At 44.3% G+C, this 15,292-nt stretch overlaps 1 protein-coding gene across 1 annotated transcript in view; it reads right to left on the bottom strand.

Annotated features, from left to right (window-relative positions):
• The window catches only part of PPFIBP1 (PTPRF interacting protein, binding protein 1 (liprin beta 1)), a gene marked incomplete at its 3' end in the record, with an annotated part of 41,455 nt that extends 27,242 nt beyond the window's left edge, over positions 1-14,213 (bottom strand). Inside the window, exons 1-3 of the mRNA XM_010072725.1 lie at positions 14,129-14,213; positions 11,880-12,085; positions 1,099-1,185 (exon numbers count right to left, since the gene is read on the bottom strand). Coding sequence (XP_010071027.1) covers positions 1,099-1,185; positions 11,880-12,085; positions 14,129-14,192 — 357 coding nt within the window. The remainder of the gene's footprint in view (positions 1-1,098; positions 1,186-11,879; positions 12,086-14,128) is intronic.
• Positions 14,214-15,292: the final 1,079 nt, after the last annotated feature.

The following is a 15,292-nucleotide window of genomic DNA, read 5'->3' as shown; positions in this document are numbered from 1 at the left end:
GGGGAGGAGGAGCAGAGCTCTGCAGTGAACGCAATGCGTTGCAAAGGCAACAGGAGAGGAGGGAAAGCTCTCCCCTCATGTTTACTGGGATTTCAGCCAAAGTTCTGGCGGACGCACTGGAATTCTGCATCTCCCCTCCTGACTTGTCCTGGAAGTTTTCACAAGGGGTGGCTGCTGCATTTTACAGCCAACAATTGTGCCTTTGCTGTGACAGTATATTAACTAAAACCCACTAGCTCCTGCCTTAACAACCAAATAAATAGCTAAACCCCACTGCATATAATTTATTCTCCTTTCCCAGTGACTGTACACAGTGTATCATAGCATACAGCTTCTCTTTTTCAGAACAATAAAAGCAAAGGAGGTTAAAATACACGGACTGAGGCTAGGCAAGACCAAGACAACATCTTTGAGACTGCAGAACAATTCCCATTTTGCCTTTTCTGAATGTAGTTTTTGTTTTAAATAGGTTCTTTTGAGGAAATCTGCAGTACTGCTGGGAATGAGGGCAAGCTGCCTAGAGCAGTGCTTGGCATTGTCACAGCCCCTAGGCCAGCTCTGCATCAGAGGACAGCAGGACATCTACACAGACCAAGGGGTGCCGGGTAGTCCCAACTCCAACGCAAGAGTAAGCCAGCTGGCCAGAGCACACAGGACTGACCCAGTCCAGCCCATCAGCAGGTGAGCAGGACCTTCAAGGAGCTGCTTGTCTCCTCCTGCCTGCTGGCCAGTCCTGCAGCTTTTGTCACCTTTCACGAGAACAGGACATCTATCACCAGATGCAGACAGCATGCGAATGGTCATGGAGAATGGTGATCTTAAGGATACAGATAAACATAAGAAGGTGGTTCCTCTGCAGACCTGCTCAGCTAACAAGATTCAAAAAGAGATCAGATACACAGAATGGCCTTCAGATTTTTCCTGCAACCAAAATTCACACCTATCCTTAACCTGGGTTAACTCTCAGGAATCAGCAAGCCTTCTGAACATTGTCGAAGATGACACAACTGGAAATAAACCTGCAGAGGTTTTATCAGATACTATCAAACAGTCTTACGAATGCAAGAGCAGAAAAAAAGAATTAAGGCACCTACTCACTTGCAGAACAAGAGATTCCTTATCATTTTCCAGACGCGCCAGCCTTTCTTGATACACATCTCCATTTCCAGATATGTGTCCATTAGTCTGAAAAAGACAGCAAATATTGCATAGTCAGCTATCACACCATAAGCGTCATTCAAGGTTATCAACACACTTGGGGAATATTTTCAGTCTGCACAGTTCAAGAACAGATTTAAAATATTCTCCAGTCCCCAACAGGTTACAAATCAAATAAACTGTCAACAAAGGACACACGACCACCATTCAGGGCAAGAATTGTTCAAGGGCTTAAAGATGAGAAAGGAAGAACCTTCTGGTGACCCAACTCTTCAAAATTCACTTACTGTGTGTTCAGCATCTTGTTAACAAAATTTGTGCTCAATGATGTACTATGCTAAGCCATACTTGTAAAGAGACAAATACTCTGAGACACTCAGCAAGTGAAAAAAAAATTAACACACAGTCTACAAAATATGCGTTATGCTTCTTGCAAGTCAAACATTTTTTTCTAAAACACACAGTAAGAGACATCCTTTTACATCGGGCACATTTTACTGGGTCTTGGTGAACGCCTGCACTCCAAATGCATCTCCTTGTAAAGCTGCCTGAGGCTAAAGAGAAACAAGAATACACATTAATGCTATCAGAGTTCAGAGGAATCAGCAACTTTCTTTCTTCATAATAACTTCAATGCTCTTGAGCAGTGAGAAGGATTTTACTCCATCCATATTCAAAGCTGTCTCAAAGCACTTTGTGATGGATGCCACAATCAGATCTCAGCTCAGAAAAGAAATTCTTGTTCCCGTCATTCCATAAATTGCTTAGAGGAGCCTGAGAAGCTGCTCTGAAACCCAGTGTGCTCAGCAGAGACGCCCACCCGACATTGAGGGGCCTTGATTTCCTTCTGAATATGTGATGAAAGGAAACTGGGCGACTGATCCTCATGCCCCATGAGTCTGCAGCACAACCCTGCCTTGAGAAGCCACCACCACTTAGGAACTGCAAGCCTCGGGCTCCTGCTTTGAATCTGCCTCTCAAGCAGCTCATCTCCCCTGATCCCACAGGATGCCTCAGGAAACCTTCTGGCTGAAACTCCTTTTCTAACTCCTTACATGTCTGACCTTGGGTGGCAGGAGAAACTGCCTCATTTGAAACTGAAAGAATAAAACTCCCACCAGTACCACTTAAAGATTAGACACAAAGCAAACAGTAGGTGGTACAAAGTATTTGACCTCTCAAGAAATCAGGCTGTGTCCTGGCAGCCTTTAAATTGGTGTGCAGTAGCAAACCTCTCTCCCAAGCATACATGCATAACCTTTACCAGGTGACCATAGTATCTCCCCTGAAATCACTAGAACTACAGCAGACTAAGAAAGGATGCTCTCTAGTAATTGGTACCAATACCTCATATCATAATGATAGCCCGTATCTGAATTTTTTAGCAGTAAATTACTAGGCCTTCTGACCACCCAGACACTAAGCACCAAGGCAGAGGTACTCTAAACTTCCGAGACTGCCCCGTTTTTCCCCTGACCTCTACCAGAATATATCTCATCCCATAGGATTTCCATTCAAGATCAGTGAGATCTTTAGTTTTGTAATACTTTAATTTAGGTGAAAGAAATTGAAGAGTTTCAATAATAAGCTTGTTAGCCGCTCAACTAACAGATTATGCTTAAAGTCTGTAACTTAACTTGATGTGAAATACAAAACTGAGGTTTTTGAATAGCTGCTCTGTAGCTCATTTAAAGTCTTCTAGTACATCTCAGGCACTTAGCCTCTGTAAGAACAGCATCCGTATTTTGTAATATACAACACATTTATCAATCCAGCATGTGTGTCTGATGTAGGAAAGTGATATTCATCCCTCATGACAAGCAGACAGCTGAGGTGCAAAGGCGTCCCTCCATCCTGCCTGGGCTAACATGAAAGTCCTTGTCAAAGTACAGACTTGACTCCCTGCCTCTCAACCACTGAACCTCCTGATACCTCCCGTCAGTGTAACCAGGCACAAATTAACTAAAACCAAAGCCTGCATGAAGAAAATATGGGGAGGTAAGTATCGGTTTCACACTATGATGAAAATGTCTTTACGATGCCGTGAAAACCGACGAGGTGTTAAAGCAGAATGTTAGTCATCACGCACAGGGTCTTGCCAAGACACCTTTGTTGTTAAACTCTGTTCACATTTCTCAAAAAAATTCTGTTTTGCTGAGCATGTCATACTTGGCTTTAAATTAGGAGCATTTAGAGAGTAACAGTTCAAGCCGCAGATGCACATTGTCACAAGAAAGAGGGAGGAGGTCTCGGGAACCCCAAACAGGACTGGAGTAAAGGTTGCTCTCCCACAAAACCAAAGATGCCTTTGCTGGCTGTTGCCAGAAATAATTTGTAAAATCTGCATAAAAACAGTCCTTCTGTAGTACAGGGAAGACAAAACTTTGTGTTCAACCTAACAGCAGTTTGCTTTTTGCCTGGAATGTAACTTCTGGATTATACTTCAGACTATACATTTTAGGTAGGAAAAGGCAAGAAAGTCACTGACTTTGGTCTCAGGGGGGAAAAAGATGAGAGTTGGAGAAAGGACGACACAGAAAAGCTATGGCAGATATTTCACAGAGCAGCAGCCCCAGCACCTCCTACAGTGGTGCAGAGATCAGGGACCTGCAGACAAGGAAGATGCCTAAACTCTGGATATGGGAAAGCAGTGCATCAGTAGATGGGGTGGAGGGAGCCCCAGTGGGGAGGAATGGGCTGCAGAGAGGTCTGAAAGATGCCAGGAGACCTGGTGTGTGCAAAGCATGGCTGAGCAACACTTGGTGTGTCCTTCAGGAGGAGCTTCTCTCCACCTGGAGACCTGCAGCCTCACCTGCAACTGAGCCTGGCAACTACTCACCCTCCAGAGCAATGGTTCCACTTGGGGGGGGGGAGGGAAGGGAAGTAAAAAATTGATTCAACAGCAACTGCAAGCATATTTGGGGCACTTGGTAGTTCTCGATCAAATTTGTGTCATTGAAGTCAATACCGGATTAACGTAGTTTACTAACTGTGTAAAACAAGCTTTGCCATTTTCCAAAGAAGGCTCTTTGTCATCAGCCACTTAAAATCTATCTCCAATTAAGCAGTTAGACTTATTTAGGGATTAATTGCAAAACACTGTATGGAAAGAGAATGCAGATTTACCAATACCAGTCTTAATCTGAAAAACAAAAGAACAGTTGTCACGATGCCACTGAGGCTTTGCAGAAGTTTGAAGTTAAGCATATACTTAAAATGCCTTATAAGATCAGACCCAGTGCACTCAAAAACTCTGCAAGATCAATCTGTGGCTAATCTGTTAAACACGTGTGCAGGCTTTGTCTGCAATCATGTAAGTGTAAAAATCCACACTGCTCTAGAGAGAATTATTCCTGTAATTAGTAGATGCATCACAAAACTTTCACAGCTTGCATGCCCTCAGTCTTTCATCCCTTTTATCTGGAAGTGAGATAGCATTCCAAACTGCAAGAAAGTTTCTAATAGCTGCTATTTTAAACCTCCTAATAATTTTTTTAAAAAAGTTTCCTCTCAACTGCTAAATTCTCCTTTCAAAAACAAAACTCATTTTTAGCCTCCTGCAGCTGATACCCTCATTTCCCTTCATTTTCTCTTCTGCTTTTGAGACAAAATAAGCAGGACAAATCACAGTGTTCTTGCTGTAGATGCAATTTGATTTGCATAGAAGGAGCTGCCACTCCACAGCATTATTTTCTTGTGTGGCAGATTGCACTGTTTTGACCACCACAGTCCAATCAACAGTTGGGCAAGTGAGCTGTCCCTGACATCTCTTTCCTGACCATCTGGAGTTAAATTAGAGCTCATCAACATGCTTATGTTGTTCAGATCATTATAATACACGTTACCTATGCTTAATTAAGCACAGCTACTGCTGTTCTGCTTGTTCACTCAGTTTTAGAGAGTCCCTTGCAAGGGGGCTCCTCCAGCCTCAGCTATCTCAAAATCACCTGGTGTGCCATGGGCAAAGCCTCCAGGTTTTCCAAGCAAAGTATTTGCCACTGTTTCAAACGCCCTGTGATACAGAGTTGTGACAGCTTTACCCTTTGTAAGTATTGATTCCGTCCCAAATTCATACTGGTCAAATCTGTCTGAACACAAACCGTACCAGTGTTTAACAAGTTTGCATAGGAGCCCACCGCTGCCCTCCCAAAGCAGCACCTCCTGCATTTCACACCTCCCTACTCATCACTAAATATTTGCAGCCTGCTCCACGTGCTCTGGCAGCAGGCAGGTAGACCTGCTGCTAAACCTTTCCTAAAGTTTACAGATTAGCTCCTCCTCACAGAATGAGCAGCGGAAAAAAACCCCACAAACCCACTCAAAACCCCCCATATCACATTTTAAAGGCTTCACTACAATAAAAGTGAATTCTGAAAGAAAACCAGCTTAAGACAGACCTTCACTCTGAGGAGTTTACCCGAAACATTTTCTAAATATAAATAACACGGCTGTTGAATAGGGAAGATGCAACCATTTCAAAATATTCAGTCTCTTCAACAACAGCTCAGATGGTATCTGATAGAAGAGAAAGACTAAATACTTTTTCCCTACCAGCATTGCCCAGCTATGGCTTGTCGCTCGGAGAAATGCAAGAGCCAGAACAAACACAGATAGCCTTACCTTATTTAGCCAGACGCAGTGTCCGTGAATGTCCCAGCTATACTCCATGCTGGTCCTGACTATCTTCATGCATTTAAGGACACAAGTGCCTGTGGCAGGCAGCCGAGGCTGAGAGCTGCAGCCTCAGCACCGCAGGCACCTGCTATGCCGAGCGATCAGCACCGTTTCCAAACCGAGACAGAGGTTAAGTGATGGCAGGTTTCCTCGTCTAACCAAGGATGGAGGCAAATGTGGCAGCAGAGTGGAAGATGTGGGAAGCGGAGCCGTGAAGCAGCAGCGCTGCAGCGCTCCTCAGGCGGAGCAAGCAGCTCCTCTGAGGAATTAACACATCAAAGCCCGGGAAGATCAACCCTCCTTCCAACCTGAGCCTGCCACCGTGATCCCAACACACGGAGGCCAGGCAGGGAGGAGGATGCAGAAGGGGATGCAGGCGGGGGAGGGGGGGCGGTGGGGAGCGGCACAGAGCTGTATAAACCTGACCAGGAGCAAGGGCAGCCCCACACAGATGGCAGCTGGCCATCACACTCGCTCCTTGATGAACAGCCCCCTGTGAGAGCAACCCCCTCCTCTGCACCCTCCCAGCCCTGCAGAAATCATCCAACCCAGAAACACAAGAGAAGAGCGACTCCAATCCCTTTACCTGACCACAAGGTAAACAGGAGGGAATTTTCTTTTCTTGATAGGCTACTAATTGTAAAACCTGGAAGAACAGATATAATTCACTTGTAGGTGCCAAGAAAAAGAGGAAGGAAAAAGTTGACTCAACAGTCCCGGTTCTCATGTGTGGCTTGTCTCAAGTTCATGTCATATTTCTTCACTGAAAGTGTTATCAGGCATTGGAATAGGCTACTCAGGGAAATGGTTGAGTCGCCATCCCTGGAGGTATTTAAAAGACAGGTAGATGTGGCACTCAGGGACAGGTTTAGTGGCGGAATTGGCAGTGTTAGGTTAACGGTTGGACTTGATGATGAATAAAGGTCTTTTCCAACCTAAACGATTCTACGAAAAAGGAGTAGCAACAAGCAACCTCTGCCCTCATGTTTAACTTTCAATTTACACTCTAAGAACAGCCACATAACCAATTCTTAGTATTTCTGACCACAGAGCCTAGCTCTGGGAGTCCTGTGATTATTTGAAAAAAAATACAGCTTTTATTATTAAAAAGAAATGTTTACAACTATCATTGACAAAAATCTCAAAAACATAAATACTGAATAACCCAGAACAAAAGAACAGAGCAGAAGCCGTGTTTTTTAAGCCAAACTGAACGCATTTTGGAATGCGATTGGTGATTTTTCAATGGCTCTGTCACCAGGGCTGCCCTATGCTCCAGGGCAGGACTGCAAAGTTTGTTTTTACTGGCAATGAACTCATATACAATGCATGAAAATGCCACACCAAGACGTGCTATAAATGAGCCCATATGATTTTCCAGTGTTAAAAACACACCAGTCTGGGTGATCACCTTTAGCAAGAAGCAGCGTCCTGTGTTTCAAGAACTTGGAGACAGATCTCTCACAGACAAAATGTTTTGCCAGGAGGCAGTTTATGATGACAGACTGATATGGTATCACAAGGCTCCTTCATATTGCAACTTGAAGAGGGCTCTCAAACAGGTGTTTGGTGGTAAACACCCATGTGCCACACATTACCATAGGATCTTTCAATAGCTAAACTCAACGTAAGCAGAAGTTGAGATAAATGAATGTACTGTACGCCCACACTAGGAAAATCAAACAAGTAACTTTGGTTTGAAGACAAGATTTTTTCCATTAATAAGAATAATGAGACGATTTCTGGCTAACCAAACCACTTTCCCCACTTGGGAATCACCCTGTCGTGCAACATATCTCTGTAAGATTACAAGCTATGTTTATACAGCCAGGAAAATCTCTCTCTGAAATAAAATATCCCCTTATATTAACTCTCATTACTCCCAGTCACTCTCTGGAAAAACCAACTTGTTGAAGAAGTGTCAAAATCTGAGGTTGGTCTGTGAGACGACAGATCTGCTATTCACAGCAGCGACACTCTGGATTGCACAAACCACTATGGGTACCACAGCTCAAATTAACTATCATCTTCAGATGAGCTGAAAATGTTCTTCAAGAAACCTTTGGAGGCCATTAAGGTTTTTTTAGTTTAATGCTCTTATAGCCAACTTCAGAAATTCACTTCTGGAGTAAAAAAAAATAAATATATATTATGATATACATATATATTCAAATTCAGAAAGTCACTTCTGAAGCTAAAACCACAGTTGCGCTTGCTGTGGATTTAAAGAAAAGCTATTATCCTGGCTCTTTGTTCCAGGAGCATGTCCTTTAAAGACGAGAAGACGCACAACAGGACCTGCATACACAAGTTTGGATCAGGAGCTTGGGGAAGCTGGCTCTGAGGTGTGGGAAGGGACTGTCCACCTACTTCTACCCTTCAGCCTCCTTTTTAACAAGACACAGTTTCTTCTTTCTCAGAAAGTTGTTGCATGAGATGTATTAAAAAAAAATCACACAAAAAAACCAGTCAAGAAAAATAATATCCAGAAAGAAAACTGCCTCATTTATTTCAAAGTTTTCAGAAAAACTGGAGCAACATTCATGACTGGGAGAAGGTTTCCGAAAATTATTCTTCAAGAGATGGATCTATCAACTTCCAGCTGGCCAAAATGGGGCTGCCTTGGTCTTGCAAAAGGCAGAGTTTCACTTAAAATGGTCATATTACTGGTCATGATGCTACAGATTACATACACGCTGTCTATATTCAAGCCAGAATCTCAATTTTCACACAGTACAGCACGTTTTATTAAAGCACACATCAGGATATATTAAACATTTCTGTTGATCAGGAGTAAACTGGAAAACACCCAAAACTTTGGAATAGTTATGATCTGGCTATGGATTTCAGGTCTGGTCCCCAGGGAAAGCACACAGTCACAATGTTTCTGAGCCTAGAAAAGCTCTTTCCAGACATTGAACAAATGTCCTTGTTTGTAATTTTAACCACAACATCCACCTGCCCTCCATTGGTACACAGAGACTTGAACAGGGTTTCAGCAACGCAGGGATCAATTTTGAGCTATAGACAGACAGCTAAAAATTCCATGTATAGAGTTAAACTGGCTGCATTTACAACTTCTCTGAACTCCCCATGGGGACCATCCGATGGCTTCTCTTGGAAGAACTCTGCCAGATGTCCGGGCACTGTACGTGCACTCCGGTGTCACATGGCCATCTGGCATCCACTGGTTAAAAAATCAGCATGAGGGGTTTTAACTCTTTGCCCCTTTTTAAGTGCTTGCATAGACTTCTCTAACACACTGAGAGGAGCAGAAAGGAAGCAGTCACTAAGAAGCAGTAGAGGGACATGGGGCAGACAATTTGGGCATGGCAAGATTGAATCCTCTGCTTCGTTTTACAGAAGCGAGCAACTTCGGGAGACTACTGTCAGACCCTTTTCCCAACTAAGGCACCAGCGGTTTCCCTGCAAGGGCCAGGAGAGGATTTTTCTCATGACGCACGGTTTGGCAGCAGCAAACACTATTTTTGTTTTCCTCTGAGACACAAGAGGCTTGCTTACAGCTTTGGCTGGGATGTCACACACCAGTTCTTGCAGCTTCGAATAGTCTAAGTGGATGCAACTTCTTCATGCGTGGAGGATTAAACTGATTTCAAACTTGGGATGTGTCTTCCCTTCCTCTGTAAGGATGGGCACAGTCGCAGAAAGTCTTCCTGCAAATCATCCAGACACTTCACATAACACCAGACAGAGACCAGTGACGCTTGCAAATCTCATGCCTGTACCACAGTACAAACTCTAATGTTCAGTCTTTTTTACTAGGGGCTTTAAGGGAGCCAGAGAGTACAGGGGATTAATTTGAGGCAGACTGAGGAGAAGCATAGATGGAACAGCCATCTACTGCAACCTTTTCTACATGCAACCCCTGCACGTATTTTGCCAGTGCTCAGGAAGCGCTAAGCTGAATGGCACAACAGAGCCCTTCCTCACCCAGATTCAGCCCATGGCCCCAATGAAACCTGTGTGTCATTGCCACGCGGTGATCCACATCACGGGGGCGTGAAGGACCTCGTTCCACATCTGAACAGCCAACCATCCTTAAATCACACATTTGTCACCACAAGGGGCAATGACTGGCCTTCACTTCATTAATTTTGATGACACTGCAGCCTCCAGCCATGCTGCTGGGTTCCTTTACTCCAGAATAATATGTGGTGGATCAGCATCGCTAAGCGTGGACTACTGATGTCTATGCACAGCATGGGGAGAAGTTAATTTTCCAAGGCTGTTTATTTAGCATGTGGACATTTTTTCTTAATTATAAAGACCGTACTTTCATGACACCTGTTACGTCCCTTCATTTCTGCTCTGCACAGAGCAGCCTAGTTACAGCAATGTTCACTGCTGTACATTACGCAGGAGGGAAATGCTGATGTTAGCAGGAACTCTGCGTGTTTCAAAGATCTGACTAGAACGTCACTCCCATCTCCTTCTCCTGATCTCAGCACTGGCTGCCACACTTTGGCAGCGGAGGTGATGCAAATCCCACTGGAGGCAGTGGGAAGGCTCCCATGTGCTTCATTAAGTTTTAGGCACTTTCAAATGCGTATTTCAAAGCAAAGAGGAGTAGAAAGAAAAAAAAAAAGTCTCCTCTCAACCTTTCTGCAAGAGCCAGGAAGGCAAGCCCAGCTGTGCTAGCTCAGGTCCTGGTCACTCCCTGCAGCGCTAGATGGCACATCAGGTCACCTAACACCAGCCGCAGCTCCTCGCCTGGCCCTCAGCTCATCCCCAGCAGCACGTTTTGCAAACAGTCCTGCGCCCACCACTCTGGGCTGCAACTCAGCACCAAAATAAATCCTTTTATAGAGATAAAAATGCTTTTTGCAAGATCAGTCGTGACTCCAGGGTGACCAAAGCCTTTCTGAGGGGGTGTGATGCCTGTCCCAGGAAGGGACCAGGCGACGGTGGCTGCCTGTCCCAACAGCAGCAATGCTCAGAGTGCAACACAGAGAGCCACTACAGTGGCCTGTCCTGCCTAAGACCCAGCCGTCATCAGATCTGGCATCCCATTTCAGCAGCATGGTGTTACCATGGCCAACACCAAGTGTGTGAGACAACAGGACCCGGACACCGCTGTAAGACAGATTTGGCAAAATACACAGAAGTGCACACCCGCCACTGTTGTCGTAACAGCTACAGCCTGACTTAAAACCTGAACCACAGCCTCTAGAAATAAGTCTTGCCTTCCACTGCTGGAGCTTCCCCAAAACCTGGGTACACCTGGACCACCACACTGCAAAGCCTGCCACAGACCACGAGCACCTGGCTCTGCTAGGAAGTCACCAGTCACCGGGCACCCGGAGGCAAAACCAGCAGGTCCTTCAAAAATGATACTGTGTAACTCACCTTCTAATAAGCACAACATTTTATTTCCCAGGGTAGCCTTCAGGTAGCCTCCACTCAAATAATATTTGATTTTTTTGGGAAAACTAAGTCTCAGGGAAAGAACATCCTTGTCAGGTATATTTTAGTGTATTTTTAAAGCAAAGTGACAAAAACTGGCAGATTCACAAACACAGAAAATAAAAAATTTGGTTTGGTATCCAGACTAAAGGGATGCCGAGCTTACACCACTCACTTCTGTTATAAACCAGGTAAGGAAGCTCAGCAACAACTCTGGTCCCTGCAGAAAATACACTGCCAAAAATGCTTTTTAGTGATAAGTTCATACTGCAAAGAAATTTCTTCTTCCTATTTAAGCATCTGATTCCTATTAAAATGTCTTTCCCCAATCCTCTGAGATGAAACTCCAGTTACTGAAAATTTTTTGCTCCCTAGATGGAGGCATGGTGGTACCTCAAAGAAAGCACAGGCCAACCCACTGTGTATGATGTATCCACGTGACAGCTTTTCCAAGGATCCACAACAGCATCTCCAAACCAAAATCTCTTCCATTTGGTTCTTTGAAACCTACTCTAAAATTTTTAAATGCCACCATAAAGCACAGGCCCAGTGCCTGAGCTGTTCTGACAGACAAGTGACGGGCAAAATGAGTGCATCAGGGCTGAAACAAGGTGAGACCATACCATTTGACTTTGGAGCCATTCGATCAGAGCCTCTGCCGTTGAGTCTGGGATCTGGCAGCGCAGCCCCTCTCTCTCATCTGCTTCCATCATCTCCAGCAAGCCCCGCAAGTCCTCCACCAGGTGCAGCGCCCGCAGGCCCCCCATGAAGGGGGAGGTGGGGGACTGGCAGTCAAAGATGCCATTGGAGTACTCCAGAGCCTTCGAACCTGGAGGGAGCAAAATGGCACGGGGTCAGGCACGAGGAAAGCAGGTCAGACACACAGCACAGCCGAGAAATGCTAGGCGGTGTTTGCTCCTGACAGGCATTTAGCTGAACCAAACTCAGTGCTGGTGCTCGATTCTACCATGCTGTACAGCCATTTGGACAAGGGCAAGCCCTTGATATGTGCTACGCGGAGGGCAGCTCCATCAGGAAGGAGGTGGGCTGATCTGACACAAGGATGCATGTGCCACAACCATGCCCATGAGTTCAAGTCTGGGCTCCTGCTCCCTGGGATGTATGGGACATGGAAAGTACTGTGGGGGGAACAGGCTCTGCTAATGCTTTGAGTCACCCTGTAAGGATTGCATGACCCAAGCCAAGCACTGATGGTTTCCAGAGGAAACTGTGCTCCTCTTTTTTCATGCAGAAATATGTTATGCTGCTCCAAGGTACTGGAAATTTTTTAAAAGAATAAAGAAAAATAGGAAGATAAATAAAAAGACTGAATCACTCCTATTAGAAAAAGATTTTAAACCCAAGAGTTTGACATGGTAGCACTGACATTTGCATGTTAATAAAGAGAAAAATCTCTTATTTGCATAAATTCACAGTACATATATTTGACCTACATTAAAAGTTGCTATATATTAAGTAAGGAAAGAAAGTATGAATTCAGGATTAAGGTTGATGTAAATCAGCCTAGCTAATTTCAACTATAATTTCAGCACACTAATTTGTGACCTTAATACTGTAATGCCTTGGCACAATGAGACACGTTCGTGACAGAGCATCAGCTTTTGTACTGTCAGCTTTTGGAAACTACCGTGATATGCCATATACGCACTTCCATGAACTTTCATTCATCTCATCTGGCAAGCCACAAAAATGCAAGTATTCTGCTAATTCCCTTTGAAAAAAATTAAGAGAAAAAAAATCCCCAGAACAGCATAGGAGTCGATATCCCTTTGTTGTATTACTTTATAGGTCTGTTCAGACACATGGGTAAATTAAGTCTGTGGTGACTTAAACATCCCAAGATCACATTTTATTTTTATATTAAACCTCATCCTGCCATAACCAACTTAGGCTCTTGAAAACACAGATGCATGATCTGATCCAAATACCAGTATCTGCTTATGGAAATTACTGAAGTCACAGCTTTTATGTATTTTTAGAGATCATTATGATCCAACTGGATTCATTTCACATGTGTTCCTGCTATGTGTCCTTAATATCTTAAGGAAAACTGCAGAGAAAAGTCATTGTTCAAACAAAGCACGCACTGTATGATATTTTTTTTTCCCTAAGGGAAATTATTTTAAGTGGAACCATTAAAGACTTTATAACTGTGTTGCTACCCCCAAAGAATATTTTTTCAGTTTGGGTAACTGTTTGCATAGCTATGCTGGAATAGGATTAAACTATTAAATTCTTGCTGCTTTGCTCCTCTGTGTTGTGTACTTATATTATTTTCTAACTCACTACAGACTCAGCTTAAAAGCAGAGGTTGTATACTTTGTGATGCCTCTCCTTAGTCCACTTACAATTTACAGATACTTATAAAAAACTCAAAATGTTTATTTTTTATTATTAAAACCAAATGGTTTGGAGGCAAACCATTCCAATTTTGAAAAAAGCAAAATTCAGTTCATGTTTTAACTCTCCAGAGGTGGGAGAAGTTCAGAGTAGCCAGTATTAGGCAAGCTTACTCTTCCTGCCTTGCAGCTACTCTTTCAACACACTCATCTTGCTTTGAAACATGCTTTGTCCTTGGCCTTCGTGGTGCTGTGTACACCAGATGAACTGTTACTCAGCCACTCTGAGCAGCGTTTTGAGAGAGGGTAGGAGAAAAACTATAATCCATTTAGCTGTATCTGTGTGCGAGTCTGTGCAATCCCTCCACTCCATTTATTTGTAATCGCTAAGCTATAAGAGAAGACAAACACAATTACCAGCACATTCCCTTCTCAGCTTTATACTCTTACCCTCCAGGTATGAGGAAGGAGGACCGAAACAGTGTAATGAACAAGCTGCCCCAGGCATTTACCTGCTATAATGCCATCCATCTGCTCCAGCGCCGCAGCGAGCATGTCACTTGCATCACTCATCATCTTCTCTTTTCTCAGGAACGATCACCAGCTACACTGTAAGGAGCAATGAAACACCAGTAGTGTGAGTGGGATCCAAAGCCTCAAGTGTGCAATTCAATCTTCAAAAGAGAATTTAATTTCACTGCATGTTCTTTGAATTCAGACACTACCATTGCCAGACTGGCAGGAAGGCTGGGGCCCTTTGCTGACCACAAGACTCAGAGGTGTTCATCACCAGGCATGAACTGGAATCAAAGAATCAAAGCACCAATGTGACAATCCAGTTCCTACTGTTGGTCAGCCCATGGCCTGCTCTGCCCATAGGTTTGTGCCACCGAAAGGGCATCCCATAGAGCACCTCAGAAATCCTGCACAGCACTCCAGGGAAGCTCACACAGAAGACACAGGCCTTCTGTCGCCAAAAGGCAGCTACAACTCAGCAATGCACCACTTGTCTATCGGCTGTATTTTTTCTCCCCAAGAATCTGCTGGTATAGAAAAACTGGAGTCTGACCATTTGCCCAAGGTTTCTGGATGTCTGACAACCCAGAAGTCCAGGGCATGCAATCACTTGCCTAGAGGCAGGATATCTCAAACGCGCAGAACTCCCTGGACATAGCGTGTGTGCGCAGACTATCACCCCAGAGACGCTCCTCCAAGCTTAGCAGAGATTCATGCCATAAAGATGCAACCTGATCTTACCCTCAAAGTTCTGAAAGCCAGAAGTGGTCCCCCAGAGAAGTATTCACAGCAGAGTCTGGAAAAGTGAACTTGCCCAACATGCTGACTGGGCAGGTGAACCAGTAGACCCGAAATCCCAACGGGCTACAAGTTAAGGACGTGCTTAAGTACTTGCTGACGTGGAGCTGCAGCGGTCAGAGGCATTCTTGATCCCTCCACCCCAGCACAACGGACACACAAGCTACCGAAACAGCCTAGATGGCTGTGGCTTTAATCTAGGACACACGAGACTACTTCTGCTATAAAGACAGCTAGGGAACAAAGCTAAACAAACACCAGGAAGGAAAACTCACTTTAACCTTTTGCATACCCTGTCATTTGGTTTTTGTATTAGGCCACACCGCTGCTGACATTTGCCCTGACACAAGCAATTAAGAAAG

The sequence above is a fragment of the Pterocles gutturalis genome, unplaced genomic scaffold (genome assembly GCF_000699245.1).
Source record: "Pterocles gutturalis isolate BGI_N339 unplaced genomic scaffold, ASM69924v1 scaffold24437, whole genome shotgun sequence".
NCBI classification, from domain to species: Eukaryota; Metazoa; Chordata; class Aves; order Pterocliformes; family Pteroclidae; genus Pterocles; species Pterocles gutturalis.
The sequence above is the reverse complement of the archived record's forward strand: the minus strand, read 5'-3'. Positions and strand labels throughout refer to the sequence as shown.